This window comes from Dioscorea cayenensis, chromosome 5 (genome assembly GCF_009730915.1).
Source record: "Dioscorea cayenensis subsp. rotundata cultivar TDr96_F1 chromosome 5, TDr96_F1_v2_PseudoChromosome.rev07_lg8_w22 25.fasta, whole genome shotgun sequence".
NCBI lineage: Eukaryota > Viridiplantae > Streptophyta > Magnoliopsida > Dioscoreales > Dioscoreaceae > Dioscorea > Dioscorea cayenensis.
Window position 1 is genome coordinate 31,147,093 of NC_052475.1, and position 15,513 is coordinate 31,162,605.

Genomic DNA, 15,513 nt, shown 5'->3' on the forward strand with positions numbered 1-15,513 from the left:
TTTATAAATTTTCAAGTGAGGTGCTAATAGAAATCGAGTTAAACGGTTGTGATTGGTTCAGATTAGATTATTATAAATTCCACTTTTCATTATATTATAAATCATTCATCAAGCCACATGCACAAATGATAATGTGATATAGCGCACGGTTTTTTTTATTTTTTAACTAAAAATAAAACTTAAAAGAAAAAGCTAACAAATAGAAATATACAAGCAAAAGTCTGATAAAAAATCTTTTTCACCATCAACATCATGTATTTTTTGTCTATTAACATCATATATTTTATGTATGGTGTTCAAATTATACTGAAGAGGTTGATTTGAACCCCAACTCATGGAGGGTAAAGCCATGAATGCGCCTAAAGGTTAACTTTTATGTATGTGCAAATTACTGATGCAATTTGTTGACATTTTAGGGAAAAAAACCAAGAGTTTTTGGCTGATGTCGGTATAGGTTAGGAAAAAATGTTGGTTTGAGTATGTCCTGTATGATTTTTATTTCAACTTGGAGACATAACATTACAAAAGCAAAAGCACACTTCTTCAAAAGCATGATTCGTCATCCAGTGGTAAACAAGTCCGTAATAAAAAAAACGACTTGTCTCATAAGGACTGAAAAATAATAATATTTGTTCAAAAACTAACAATTAATGACACCAAAAACATTTGGAAGAATAACATTTCAAGATGAATATATAACAAAATTAACTATTTATGTTCTGACAATTCTATAGGTAACGCTATAAATGAAAAGAGTTGTATTTGTTAAATTCAAGAAGTATAGGTATTGGATTTAAGTGAACTTTAAATAAAGTATAAAATATAGCTATAAAAAATTTAAATTTATGGCTATAAAAAAAAAATTGAAATGTAGATTTGGGTTATGGAAAAATACAATGTTGATGCTTTACAAAATGAATGAGTCAATGACTACAAAAGCTTAATATTAAAATGTGAAAATTATAGAATTTTTTGTTTTTGTTTTTTCTACAAAACTATCACTAGATTTTTTGTGAGCATCTTTAAATTATTTTAAAATTTTATTTTCTCCTGTCTAGAGTTTTTTTTCATAATTTAGAGATGCATTAATTTTAACATTTACCCTTGATGCACTTCATGTATATTCCAAGCAAATATAGCAGCGTCTCAAATTTTAGCCATAGCAAAGTCTTTATAAATATATTTGCAATTTATTCTTCTGCTATGCAATATTTTAACCATATTAATATATTTTTTTAAAGGAGTGCATGTATTTTAAATAATTAATTTGTATTAAAAATTTATTAGCAGAACTCTAAGGCCACTTTCGGTTCATTGAGATTTAGATGAATGAGAGTATATAAAATATGGGGATCACCGTGCCTGCATTAACTTTTGTTTGGCTCACATTAAAATATTAATAGAAATGTAATATTGATTTACTTGGTTTTTGATAAAACTGGTCGGTGATAAAATATAATTAAATTATGAAATATTTAAGTTCTCCTTTAACAACAAACTTACCAATACATCTCCATTTATCTTTATATAATAGAATGATAGAACTACCCTTCTTTATTATTATAATAACCAAATTTCTCATCCTTTTATTAATAAAAATGATTAAATTATTTCATATATTTTCTTGAAACTACAAAAAAAATAAAAAGGAAGATCAGTTCATCGATTTAATAAATAATGATTTTTATTATTTTATTATAAAATCCAAAACAGACGCAACAGTGAAAAACAAATTTGAAGTTAAAACAAGTGTTTATTTATTCCAATCCACTGCGATGAAGTTGATAGGTTATTATTATTATTTTTTATTTTTTATTTTTTAATATTTTAAATAAATATACACACGTGATGTCTCTGTGTGTAAACATTGTCCCGCCGGTGGTGGTTGAGCGCCGCTCCCACACTGGTGGCGGCCGCCCGTTGAACCACTCGAAGGAGGGAGATGATCGGACCGATGGTTGCAGTGAAATTGGTGGTTCTCAGGTGAAGTGTCCAAGACATCACGTTGTCGAGCGTTGGATGGCGCGATCGACAGGGGAGAAGGTAGGGGCCTGCCTTGATCAGGTGCTTCCAAGAGGGTAGGTGTCCCACAGTGTCAGTGATTGAGTCGCGCTCCCACGGCGGTGACGGTCGACCTCGATCTCATCAGATTGTTCAGGATCAGGGGACTGATGGTCACATGGTTTCTCGTAGATGGACCGCTAGTTACTTCGCGGCTCAGGTGTGTGACTCGAGAAGTCGCGATGTCGCAACCTGGAGACCTCGATCTGACAAGGTCCAGGAAAGGGAATCGGTCGAGGTTAGTAGCGTCAAGGTTGAGGTGGCGTGTGCTGATTTGCGGGAGGCTAGGGCAACCTTGGAGACAGAGAAAGACGTGGAAAATTTTGACTAGAGGAGACATGGAATGGGTGTAGGGTTTGATGATCGAATGGCTTCTCTCGTTGGGCCTAATCGGGTTTTTCATCTAATGGCTGGGTTTGGTGGAGAGTTTAGCGAGCGAGACTAGGGGGGCTGTGGATCTTGTGGTGTTTTGTGAGGTGGGCCATTTATCAGCCCATGATTACAAGTCGCATCTTGCTATGGGGTCACATGGTGAAGGTTTGAAGGGGGGCCAAGATGAGGCGCAACTAATTCCTGATGGTTTGTTAGTGGGGCCTTCTGTTGGGCCTGGTAATGATGCTGAGATGGCTGTGGATTTTGGGCTGGACTGTGCTGCTGAGAAGGTTGTGGACTTTGGTGATCATGTTACTAAGCCATCTTTACCACCACCTGTGGGCTTTGGTTGGAAGTTCTTGGCAGGGTCATGGGCTCTATTTCCGGGATGTGGGCTAGGATTGCAAGTTGATGGTGCTCGGCCCAAGGACTATGATGAGAAGACGGGGAAGGATATTCAATTGATGGTGAAAGATTCGCAGGATAAGGATCTTGACTCAGATGACTCGGTGACAGAATTTGAACATCACACAGTTAGACGCAGCCTGGAGTTTTTACAACAGCGTGTGGAGATGCTGGGGGATAGCTCGAGAGGCGAGAAGGCACATGGCCAGTCCATGGGTTAGTCGAATGTTTTAGTAGAGGTGCTGAGAAAGATTGTTCTTTCTCTCTGTGGGTGGTGCTTGTTTTGTTCTGGGTATAGGGTTGTACCACTGCTAGTGGACTGTGTTTTCTTGTTGTAGCCACAGCTGCTTGTGGTTTTATATTTGTTCTCTCTTTCTTTTAATTGAAGTACCACCTTTTCAAAAAAAAAAAAAAAATATATATAAACAAATCACCATTATTATTTTTTATTAAAAAATAGATGACAGTAGATTAAACGAAGAGTAACAGACCTAGTGACAATAATTCATTAGGAATGAAGCCTAACAAAAGGAAAAATTGATGCACCACACTCAATTATTATTATAAAAAAAATGATTAAATCTGTCGTGAAAATCACGATGCTTGTAGGTGAAAAATGATATTTTTCAATTGGGTGAAAAAGGCACTATAAATTTGAGTACAGTGGTAGAAGTGGCCATCACTTATACAGTTAATACAAATTTTCTTTTAGAGAGCGATTTACATTATATATATATATATATATATATATATATATATATATATATTAAGGGTGTATGCACATATTAGAAATTAATCGAGAGGTTTAGACTATGAGTCCGCATTCACAATCGGTGACCCATTATTATTATTGTTTCAAATGAGTATGACATTCAAAACTTTTTATTATCTCACCCCTTAATCAAACTAATCCAATGAATATAGTTCTATAGTAACTATCATGGAACCAAAACGTAACTCATTTTTAGCAGAATTTATAAATTTTATTTTTTATTTATTACATAATATAAAAATAGAATAGTAATTACCTTAAAATTATTATTTTTTTTATTTTAAAAATTACTAAATTAAAGTAATTTAACCAATAAAAATAAACCACATTTTGGTTCCATCATAATAACTATAGTACTGGGTGAGTGGAATCATCTCTACTTTCACCAAAATACCCTTACATTATTATCCTTTTTATTGGTTATATCACCTTTTTGAAAAGGCTCATGCCTGAATCGGACAAACACGTGGGGGGGAGCCGAGCTCACCATCGAACCGTGCCCCCACCTTGCACGAGATGGAGATCTAATTTGGAGAGCCACACACCATCGAACCGTGCCCCCACCTTGCACGAGATGGAGATCTAATTCGGAGAGCCACACTCGACATTCAAGACGAACACCATGCCAATAGACCAAATGGTCGTTGGCTAGTTATATCACTTTCTCATCATGTTAAGAAATTATTAAAAATTCCTTTGTTTTGGGATCTAAAGGTAGGCTAGAATTCCACGTCACTAAGCTAATCCTTTCCAATGCCACCATCATCCCCATCCATGTCTCTGAATCCTCGAAATCAAGATTGATCCAAGATCAGCGGATCGATCGATATGCAGATCCACATGTCCTCCTTCTCCCTTCCCACATCCACCCCCAAACCCAAACGCAAACCCTTCCGTCCCATCATCGCCTCCTCATTCTCCATCTCCGATCAAGACCTCCAATCCCGCGGCTTCACCCAACACCGCTCCTCCACCGACCTCGACCTCGACGCTCTCAACACCGTCTTCGCCCGCGTCGGTTTCCCCCGCCGTGATCTCACCCGCATTCGCCGCGCTCTCGATCACTCCTCCTCTCTCCTCTGGCTCTCCCATTCCAAGCCCGGCGAACCCGTCGCCTTCGCTCGTGCGACCGGCGATGGCGTCTTCAATGCCGTTGTTTGGGACGTCGTCGTTGATCCTTCGTTTCAAGGCATAGGGCTTGGGCGCGCCGTCATGGAGCGCATCGTCGCTGACTTGCGTGGCATGGGGATTGTGAACATTGCCTTGTATGCTGAGCCCCGGGTCATCGGCTTCTACCGCCCTCTTGGCTTCGCCGCCGACCCTGATGGGATTAAGGGTATGGTTTTCTCCAAGAAGAACATTATCAATAGAACATCATGATTTTTTTTTATTATTTTATTATTTATTTTTTTTAAGTTTGTTTGCGTTTTTAATAATTTGTAAAACGTAAATACTGTTATTGGCACTGAATATAATTTTTTTAATTGATTTCATGGCTTTTTTAAACATTAATTTGTGATTTATTTATTTTTAAATAATGTAGAAGTTCATCTTAGAAGATAATTTTTATAATTGTTTTTTTTTTACTTTAATTATAAAAAAAAAACACTTATACGGTGGGTGTTTTGTGTGCCAATCACGGTGGCCGGTGTTAGGCCGCCCACATTTAATTAATTTTTTTATTCTTTTGTCACATTGTAGTCTTCTTTTCTCATAATGATTTTTTTTGTTTTTTTTTTTTTGGTCATATTGTAGTCTTCCTCTTCACTGGTTCTTCAGGTTGTTCACTGAGCTAGTGAATGAGTGTTTGAGCATATAATTATCGTACATATCTTTATAATTATGTATTTTTTGTTTTTTTAATTTTTTAAATATTTTTAAGTATAATTAAGTCTTCATATTTAATCAAATTGAGTGATTCTAATTCACAGTAATATTTTTAGGTACAATTAAGTCTTTGTAATTTACACTTATTCATAATATAGCGGACTAAAATGACCTAATTCTGTTAAATATAAAGACTTAATTATACTTAAAAATATTGTAAAAACTAAAATGATAAAAAATATATAATTATAGGGATTTATACAATAATTAAACCTATAATTTTTTATAAAGCACGAATAAGCCAATATTTACATTATTCTAAAAGAGTTAGGATGGATTTGACCTCCCAACCTCTTACATGGAACTCTAGTGGTTTATTATTAGGTTATACCAACATTGATGAGATGACAATATATTAAGGGGATTTGGTGTGTATGTACATATGGCCCTTGGGGTTTCTAAAGTTACCAGTTTTAAATTCAAAAGCAAAAATCATATATAATATAGCAGGTTTATTCTGATGAGTATTTTTTTTATATAAACACAAATTTAAATTTAAATCACTTATATGTTAATCAAATAATGATGCAAATTATGAGGAGAAAAGAAAATAGTATTTGAAAACAATGTATTTGATTATTTATCCACTAAATTTTAATGACATGAATTTTTAATTGTTTAATCTAAGACTGATAACACTTGTGCTTTAATTTGCACATAAGCAAATTATTTAAAACACCAAATATAAGAAAGACTCAGTTATATAGAGAGATTTAAAATATATCCACTTGTTTTATATTAATCACACTGTAGTTGATATCGTTTTGGATTATTTACTAATTCAAGTGCACTTTTAGCCCAAAACCATATCCTATATTTATTTTGACCCTGTGATTCTTAAGTTAACTCTTTTTCTCATCATATACTCTAAACCTTAAATCTTATAAAATATATATATATATATATATATTTAATTATGTGAACAGTGCAAGAACCAAACACTTTACTTCGTTCCAAATGAAACAAGTTCACTATTTTAATATTTATACATATATATATATATTAATTTACAAAATAAGATAGATATTTTAAATATGATATATTAAAAATATCTTATATACTCACTCCGCATGTCCTATTGTAAATATTCACTTCTAAAATTTTCATGTCATAAATTATCTCACTACATATCAAATTTAAATATCAACTTTTAAATTTAATTTTATTAATTTATTAAAATATATTACTCTCCATCACTTTCATCATAAAAAGTAAAAACACAACCAATAAGGGATAGAAACAGAAATTATATATTAAAAAAAAATATTCGTAAATTTTTTAAAACGGTTAATAAGTGGAGATTATTTTATTTTTAAGGGGACGGGAGTATAACAGATATATATATCCAAGAAACATCAAACGGTCCTTAGAGAGCCACGTCAGCAAATTCGACAGTGATGCTATTATTGATGCCACGTGTTGCAAGTGCCGGGAACGCGGCCAAGCATTTGATGGTGATGATGGTGACCATGCTTGTCATGCTCTTCAACAAATAGTTTTGACCTAATTCACTGTGCATGAATTAGAATTTAGAAATTGCTTCAATGGCTCCACTAATCTCTTCAGTCTCTATAAATGGTACTCTTCTCTGCTGATTTTTTCTCGTTGGGCTTGGATTCCTCCATTGAGAGAAGGAATTTGGGAGTAAAATTACGATTTTTCAGATCTCTGTCTTTCAATGATGACCAAGATCTATATTGTGTGAGTTCTCGATTCTCAACCTCTCAATTCGTTTTGCAAAAATTCATTTTTCAAATATTTTCCCCTCTTCTTGCTCATTGGTGCTCTGTGTTCTTGTTTGTGATTAGATTTTTGTGTCTGCGCGTGCGTCTGTGTGTTTGTGGATGTGGAAAGGTCTCTTTTTTCTTGTTTATTCGGTGGAATGGCTAGCAAAATTGAAATTTTTACCTTGAATGAGGCTTGTGATGAATTTCATTGAGGTTATAAATCACAAAACCCTAAATTAATATACAGAGGTTAAATGAGAGGCTGGGCACCCTATTTTAGGACATAATTTTATGATGATGTATTGATTTAATATGTTCAATAAGTATATGTTTGTGTATATATATGTGTGCATATGTATGGCTTGTTTGGTAATTGTAGATGAGTTCATCAAAAGCTTAATCTCTTAGTTTTTGAAGTTTGTTTTTTTCATGTAGAATTGAATTTAACAAAATCATATGATGCTAAGAATTTGCTATTAAAAAAATGGTTAAGAACTGAATGTCCCCATCAAAATGTTAGGTTTGAGTGCGTAATTCATTGTGCTTCTAGAATGTGTCTATTGATGGTGGGCTCAATCATTGCCTTTATCTTATTTCTTAATGCCTTGTTTCTTTTCTTTTCTTTTCTTTAATTTTTTCTTTTTAAAATTTCAATGTGCTGCTCTCTATCTGTATCTCTGATGTAAACGATTTCTATTAGTGTTGCTATTCTATATCTTTCACTTAAGGTCTCTACAAGAATGGGCAATGATTTAGTTATGCTTCCCCCTCTTATTTTAACAGTATCAACTCAGGTTCTTCTCCTTCTGCTACCAGTATCGGATAGAACATGCTAAGCAAAATCTTCTTCATGTATACAATAATACCTTCTCAATTTAGTTGCATTTGACAATTGAATAAAAAAATTCCCATTATTTTACCATCGATATCATATCCATGGTAACCATAAGAAGGCCTGCTCATTATGTGAGAATGTTGTTTGTTGGAAAATTATCTATTAAAGCATTTAGGATCTTAGGTTACAATACCAACTATGGAGTTTGGGAGGCTACAGCAATTTCTGCAAGCATCTCATGAACCCTGATTCTGATAATTTGACAATCACCCCTACTCAAAACATGACATTGAACCATGGTCCTTTAAGTTTATATATTGACTGTGTGATTACGTAGCTGTGTCGATTGCATTGGGCTACCTTGATAATCTTCTTCAAGGATCTTCCTTGATTCAATTTTTTCATAATTATTGCCTGAGTATAAATGGGAAGTTTTGCTTTGTTTTCTATTGAATCAATGTTGAATTATATCAATTGGCATACATGACAAGTACCAGTACTTTTGCTCTTCATTGATCTCACCGACATGTGTGGTTGGTGGAGGCGGCCGCTCAAAGAGATCTGTTCTTGCTTTCAGTTCCACTGCAGACATGAAAATGAGATTTTTGCTGATATTAGAGCAGTTTGTCCACCTGTGGACCCAAAATTCTACGGAAATTGACAATGTGACTCACCTGTTTGGATATAAGTGGTTGTTCCTTTTCAACCTTCTTCCTACTTTATGCAATATATACTCTTTTTTGCAATTTATTATTTTGGTCCAGTCATTGTCCACAAGTGTCCCATGCATTCCCTACTATGGTTATTTGTGCACTAAAAATCAACACATTGATGTTAGGCCATAAGTTTTTTCCTTTGCACATCATTATTGTTGCTGTCAGCATACTTTTGTCATTGACAGGCTTGCATTTTATGGTTTCCATGTCAATAACTATCCTTTTCAATGATATCATACCACCTTGAATGATAAGCACAAGCATGCTTTATTGCTATAATATGACAGAATGACAATGTCTGCTTATCATTGCAATGTACTGTTTACTGATATTTTTAGTGCAGAACCAGTTAACAGAGAGTTATAGAGCTTCTATGAACCACACTGATCCTATCTTTGTTTGAAATGGTCCTTAATAATGATGATCTAATTCTTTTTTATGCCTAAATAGATACTACTCCATGTATGGCCACGTTGAAAAACTTGCGGAGGAGATCAAGAAAGGCGCTTTGTCTGTTGAAGGAGTGGAAGCCAAGATGTGGCAGGTTTGCATTCATTATTAGAACTATCACTTTACTAGTAAAGACAATTTTTAGCAATGTGAAAAATTAATGTTCTTATATATATGTCTACCATGTCCGTGGCAGATTGTTACTTACTTTTTCTAGGCAAAAAGAGCTATAAATTTTCAAAATTTTTAATTAAATAAGGAATTTTCTATTCTGGTGTATTAGTAGAACTAGCCATTTCTCACCCGGGGGAAGATAAACAACATTTTCTGCACACTTATGTTTCCACAGGCAATTATTAAAGTCAACTAAAAACATTTACTAATTATAAACAAATCATTAATTCAAACATAAATCTGTAAAAAAGAAACTTTTTAATGTTATCAAAATTAATAATTATCTGAAACTATTTAGCTTTTTGTCTATATTCTTGCTTGATAGTTGTACATAAAAAAAAAAGTGTAGATTAACAATTTGAATGCATTTAATGGTGCATTTTGACAAAGTGGGCTTAATTTAATTCTCACTTATCTTCTTCAAATGCTCCTGTTATACTTTTTTATTCAGGGAACTGTTTGGTATCATGTAGTTAATGTCTTAAGAGTTATAGATCAATCACCATTTGTATTTTCACCAGGTTCCTGAAACGCTACCAGAGGAGGTTCTCAACAAGATGGGCGCACCTCCAAAGAGTGATGTGCCAATCATATCTCCAAATGAGCTCGCTGAGGCTGATGGCATTGTCTTCGGGTTTCCAACTAGGTTCGGCATGATGGCAGCCCAATTCAAAGCATTTCTCGATGCCACTGGTGGGCTTTGGAGAGCTCAGCAGCTTGCTGGCAAGCCTGCTGGTATTTTCTACAGCACTGGCTCTCAAGGTGGCGGACAAGAAACAACTCCGTATGCTCTTTCTCTTTAATAAATATCAGTCATAATAGTTCAGAATCATCTAGTTAAACAAACTTCGGCCTGAACAAGTATGTGCTTGTTTTCATCTTATACATTGCAACCATTGCATGCAGTTTGACAGCGATAACACAGCTAGCTCACCATGGTATGCTTTTTGTGCCGATTGGCTACACTTTTGGTGCCGGGATGTTTGAGATGGAGAATGTGAAGGGTGGAAGCCCTTATGGTGCTGGAACATTTGCAGGGGATGGTTCAAGATTCCCGACAGAGCTTGAACTGGAGCAAGCATTCCACCAAGGGAAATATTTTGCAACCATTGCTCGAAAACTCAAAGAATCCTTTTGATGTGTTCTTATACAGCTTTGGGTACAATTTCTCTTTGGTTATGTCTAATTCCTCTCTTATTTGGGTTGTTGAATAATAATATTATAGTTGGGGATTGTTGATTCTTGAAGTCAGTGTGTATATTTGATTTTTCAGAACAGCTTTGTGTAAAATTATTTGACTGCTTCACCGTTGGGAGTGCAAGAATGATTGCTCGGATTATTATTGTGGATTATTGCAGAACCTCATGCATCCATGTGTAATACATGGAAATTTCAATTTATATATGCAACCACAGAGAAATGATGATGATGATGATGATGATGATGATTTCCTTATATTATCTAATGTGAGGAAACAAAAAAGAAAAAAAAAAATAAAGGGGGATTATTTTTATTTTATTTTTGAGACCCAGTCACATGTACGATATATATTTAATTCTGACCATTACACCGAATTGACCTTTCAAATGAAAAAACTTGCAGAATTTCAGTTAATTAACCGTATGAGCGTCCTCAAAACATTAATTAAGACAAAGGTAGCTTTACATATTTATCAACATTAAAATGCACAGACGAGATAAAATCCTGGAAAACAAGCACACCACTCGACAGTCTAAGCTCTAAAATTTACAGCTGGGGTCACATTTGTAAGTGGTGGAAGTTTATATGTAGTCAGTATCTCCAAAGTGCTCCAAGTCTGGATGAGGGCGTCGCCCAGACCGTGGTGGTGCCCTGTAGATTAATTCATCCAAGAAACACATAAGACAGACCAAAACTCAAGGGCACATAACAATAATGTCTTCATAATAAAAATTTTGAAAGATAAAGTCTGCGTCATGTAAATGTAAAACAATTTGACATTCAAAAACTCAATAAAGAAAGCTTGTATCATCATGCCAGGTGGGGAATCAAACTCAAACTTCAGAGTACTGCAAATGGGACTGAGCAAAGGATAGAACTTTACCAAAACGTAAGCTAATAAACCTGACTAGATCTCTTCCTAAGATCTTCAAAAACAATGAGCACACTTAACAAATGTGAGCATTGGTGGAATGGAAAAATCCCAGTGATTCTAGTATGCACATGATGGTACTATTCACATGTTTATGATTTCATGTAAATAAAAAGAAACAGGGGTTTGTTTAGTATTATATTAAAGAATAATTAGTACTAAGTTTCACGGAGAAACTTCCTTCATAACATATCATCAAGGAATAGATCTGGTTTAATCTATCATAATAGCATAATTTGTGGCATTATTCCCTCCTTGACTACATCTGCTCATAGAGGCCAACATTTTTAACCAAAATTCCAAAGGTAAATCAAGGCAAGATCCTTACCGCACAAATCGACCAGGCTCGAAACCAGGAACATCAGGTGGACCAATGGGATCATACCGAGCACCTGGAGGCAAACCACTGTTTAAACAAACACAGGATTAGTTCAAACAGGACTGGTTTTGAACAAAAACTGTGGCCAAGAATGTTCTACTACTCACAGGACTCCACCACCAGAAGGAGAAACTTGACCCAAACCAGACCATCGTGGATCATTTGGTCCTGCCACATAAAAATAAATATAGGCAAAGTGAGTACAGGATATGTGAAGCAATAATCCTTGCAGAAGCTAATACATACCTACTAGCATGTCTCCACCGATGTTAGGGCCACTGGATGCACAGAAAATGTTAATGAATGACCAAATTAATTTATAATATAAACTAGACAAAAAAAGATAATGGTGGAAAACGAACAAACCGAAAAGGAAGAACCCCGGCGCCAGGACTGGGGTAGAGATCACTGTGTGATGACAGGAAAACAGGAGGATATGTCAGACTGCAAATAAACAAAGTTTGGTCACAAATCCTATATTTCATGGTAAACTTAAACTTAAGAACACCATTATGTAGGAAATCAAAACAAAGCATTGAAGAATCCATGCCAACCAGACACAAAGGTTGTCTAATTTGAAACGAAGAGCAGGAAAGTGCAGATGCAAATAGTGTTCTCAGCTTTTGCAGTAATTGTCTTCTATGTCAAAGTTAACTCAGTCAAATGATAATTTTGGTCTTCCAATGTTCTTTGGGTCAAAATTAGAGCTCCAGGAAAAAAAAAGTGCATGCTCTTATTGGAACACAAATTTTCACTGGGTATAGCAACATTGCAAAAAAGAGAATCAAAACTGGCTGGTGTGACATAATACAATACAAGCTACATTAAATATAAAGGAAGAATTAAAAATCTATATATAGAACAAAACCAAGACAATATTATACTAAAACATCTAAAGGTGCAACATAGAACAAACAAGTGACATAATAAAAGTGAGAATAACTGAAAAGTCAAATGCCATTATACATATACACACACACACACATATATATAATGTCAATTTACATTAGGATGTACTAAGTTCCGAACTTGGCCCGTTGCAATTAAACCACCATAATACTAATGTAGATAATCATTAGGTAAGGTCAGAAACAAATAAAAAGGGGCCATTATATGAAAGTTTCAGAAAATGTTTACAGTGAATGAAGACAAACCATGGCATCTCACACCTACAAAGGGGTGCAAATCCTTCATGGTTAAAAATATTATTAGCATTTCCACAAAGGCTTCTGATACTTCAAGAAGCACAAGTGCTCAGTAAAATTGGGATTTTCACACATAATTTAATTTTTTTTTCTGAAAAGTACATTATCAACCACAAGGTTTTGATGCACATGACAGCATATAGCAGCAATAGAATTTAGATTCATATAAAAAAAAAATTCAAATAATTGTTTGTGGAATAGTGGAATCACCAAAAATATTGGTTGATTTGGCAAGGATAAATTTAATAGGTATAAAATTTCCAAACTTGCCACGCATGGGTAAGGAATGGCCAGACCTAAGGTGATGTACCCAAGATCCAGATATGACATTTGTGGAACACAGATGCCCAAAGGAAGAGGGTCAAATCCTTATGTGGGGGTTTACCAATAAAATTGGTGCTTATCATTTAAAAAAAAGAAAAAAAGAAAAATCCCTACTTGGTTTAATGGATTACAAAAATCAATTGATTCTAACAAAAGGCATTGTTAATTAATATTTTCTTGTCAGTAAGAGTTTTACAGCTTAGACAGTCATGCATGCTTGTGGTCAATTTAATAACCCACATAATCTAAAGCCTGATTGGCAGGGGCTTTATGCAGTAATGGTAGACATGGATGGAATGGAGCAAGCAAAAAACAAGCAAACAAGATTGAACAGAATATTTATCATAATGCTAAACTAGAGTATGCAATTCCATGTATTAACAAAAAATATAAGTTGATCTTGTTAAAATCTTAAAGACTAAAGAAAGATTTGTCATACAAATAAATTTAAATAGATTGACCTGTGACCAAGATAACTCAATTTTCTGGATGAATAAACTAAAACAAATACAACATGAAATTTATCAATTGGTAGTCCAATTTTGGAAATGCTTACCTTGAAGGATCTAGCCCATGACCAACAGAAGTCACATCAGGAATGACAGATTCAGATCTCCCGCTCCTGCCAAAGTTCCATAACAATTAAATGTTGTCACTATCCCTTTCACATCCGTAAAAGCATGATTAGAAAATAATTAGAAACCATATCAAAGTAATTAACAACAGAGTACAGATGATTTTTTTAAACTTGGACTGGTGATTAACTCTAGCGATCAACGAATGGCAAGGTGCATTATACATAAAAGACTAATTAATCATAAGCTTGTTTTCTCACCAGGAATCCACAACATCAAGTTTTTAAATAACCAAACTTGGCTTTGCAGTTTGCACCAAAGTTCAATCAGAGGATATGACAAGCCCACATATTAAAACTAGATACGGAATGTTTGCTATGGGGAGGACACACCCAACATAGAATAACTTGAAGTTTATCTTCTTGAGATGAATATTTATTTGAGATTTATTAATGCGTCCCCTTTGACATGTTAAATAGAGTGGGCGCCAGGCAGGCAAGAATTATTTAGCACATATACCTTGAATTGGACAACTATGCGTTAGTATTACCATTCATATTCATTGGTATTTGCTTATAGAAAATACATGGTAACAATGCATAAAAATAATATTGGTACCTGACTCCAGATGAACTACTAGTCTCAGCCTTGGGTTCGGCCTTGGCCAAAATACCATCATTTATGATCTTCACCAGCCCCTTAAAATTCTTGTATGCCTCGCCATAATTAGACATCCCATTAGAATCCTCAGATACATAATCCTTTAGACTGCAACAAAAGAACAAAGAAGAAACAATAAGAACAACCATATGAAATCAAAGAAAACCATCCAAAGATAAGAAATTTTAGGTACTTGATCTGGAGATGTAATGGTTCCTTCTGCGGCTCCCCAAGATCGACAGCGTCCACCATAAGGGCATCATCCACAGCAAGACACTTCACCAACAAGTTCATCTTCTTGCCCTGGTGGGATTTTGAGTAGACGAAGCCATAGCTATCTTCAAGCTCGTTCCAACCTTCCATTGCAACCTCCGGCCCATCTAAATCAAGAACAATAGTGAAAAAACAAGATCATCAGACAAGCAAAAGCTCATCTATGGACGTACCAGAAGGGGGTTGATCGGAGAAGGCGGGTCTCCCAGTGGCTATGAGGGAGTGACCGGCAGCCATGAAGGTGGCGTGGATTGCGAACGCGAGTTTGTCGTGAGGGTTGCGGAAGGATGGGCGGGAGGCCCTGATGACGGCCATGACTGAGCTCTCTGTGGCCATCCTCGATCTTGATCCCTTTCGCTCTCGGGGATGAAGAGATTCTCCGATGAACTCCGGAAGCGGTGTATGGTTTCAATGAAGAAGAGTTAGCTGATTTCTTGCGTGAAAAGAAACAAAAATAACGAGGGTTTGGGGGTTGTGAAAACTCCATTTTTATCCCATATATTTTTGTCCTTAATCTTAAAAAATAAATAAAATAAAATAAAATATCAAAATGTTCCATCTATTTTG

General features: G+C 35.0%; 3 protein-coding genes across 5 annotated transcripts; 2 read left to right on the forward strand and 1 right to left on the reverse strand.

Annotated features, from left to right (window-relative positions):
* The first annotated feature begins 4,329 nt into the window (after positions 1 to 4,329).
* On the forward strand, positions 4,330 to 5,033 carry LOC120261956 (serotonin N-acetyltransferase 2, chloroplastic). The gene has a single exon (XM_039269978.1). The coding sequence runs from the start codon at positions 4,439 to 4,441 to the stop codon at positions 4,988 to 4,990; it is 552 nt and encodes a 183-aa protein (XP_039125912.1). The 5' UTR covers positions 4,330 to 4,438; the 3' UTR covers positions 4,991 to 5,033.
* A 1,963-nt stretch (positions 5,034 to 6,996) lies between these two features.
* On the forward strand, positions 6,997 to 10,751 carry LOC120260909 (NAD(P)H dehydrogenase (quinone) FQR1-like). 2 transcript variants are annotated; one of them, XM_039268494.1, is made up of 5 exons: positions 6,997 to 7,198; positions 8,557 to 8,750; positions 9,226 to 9,319; positions 9,921 to 10,183; positions 10,306 to 10,751. In XM_039268494.1, exons 3-5 carry the CDS (start codon positions 9,236 to 9,238, stop codon positions 10,535 to 10,537), a joined length of 579 nt encoding a protein of 192 aa, XP_039124428.1. In that variant the 5' UTR covers positions 6,997 to 7,198; positions 8,557 to 8,750; positions 9,226 to 9,235; the 3' UTR covers positions 10,538 to 10,751. The 2 variants fall into 2 exon arrangements, with proteins under 2 accessions (XP_039124428.1, XP_039124427.1); XM_039268493.1 differs by lacking the exon at positions 8,557 to 8,750.
* Positions 10,752 to 10,893: 142 nt separating this feature from the next.
* Positions 10,894 to 15,408, reverse strand: LOC120260908 (probable proteasome inhibitor). 2 transcript variants are annotated; one of them, XM_039268492.1, is made up of 9 exons: positions 15,120 to 15,408; positions 14,867 to 15,053; positions 14,632 to 14,781; positions 13,995 to 14,060; positions 12,276 to 12,317; positions 12,156 to 12,187; positions 12,017 to 12,077; positions 11,859 to 11,936; positions 10,894 to 11,250 (listed from the first exon to the last, which is right to left on the reverse strand). In XM_039268492.1, exons 1-9 carry the CDS (start codon positions 15,280 to 15,282, stop codon positions 11,181 to 11,183), a joined length of 849 nt encoding a protein of 282 aa, XP_039124426.1. In that variant the 5' UTR covers positions 15,283 to 15,408; the 3' UTR covers positions 10,894 to 11,180. The 2 variants fall into 2 exon arrangements, with proteins under 2 accessions (XP_039124426.1, XP_039124425.1); XM_039268491.1 differs by having other exon boundaries at positions 12,276 to 12,353.
* Positions 15,409 to 15,513: the final 105 nt, after the last annotated feature.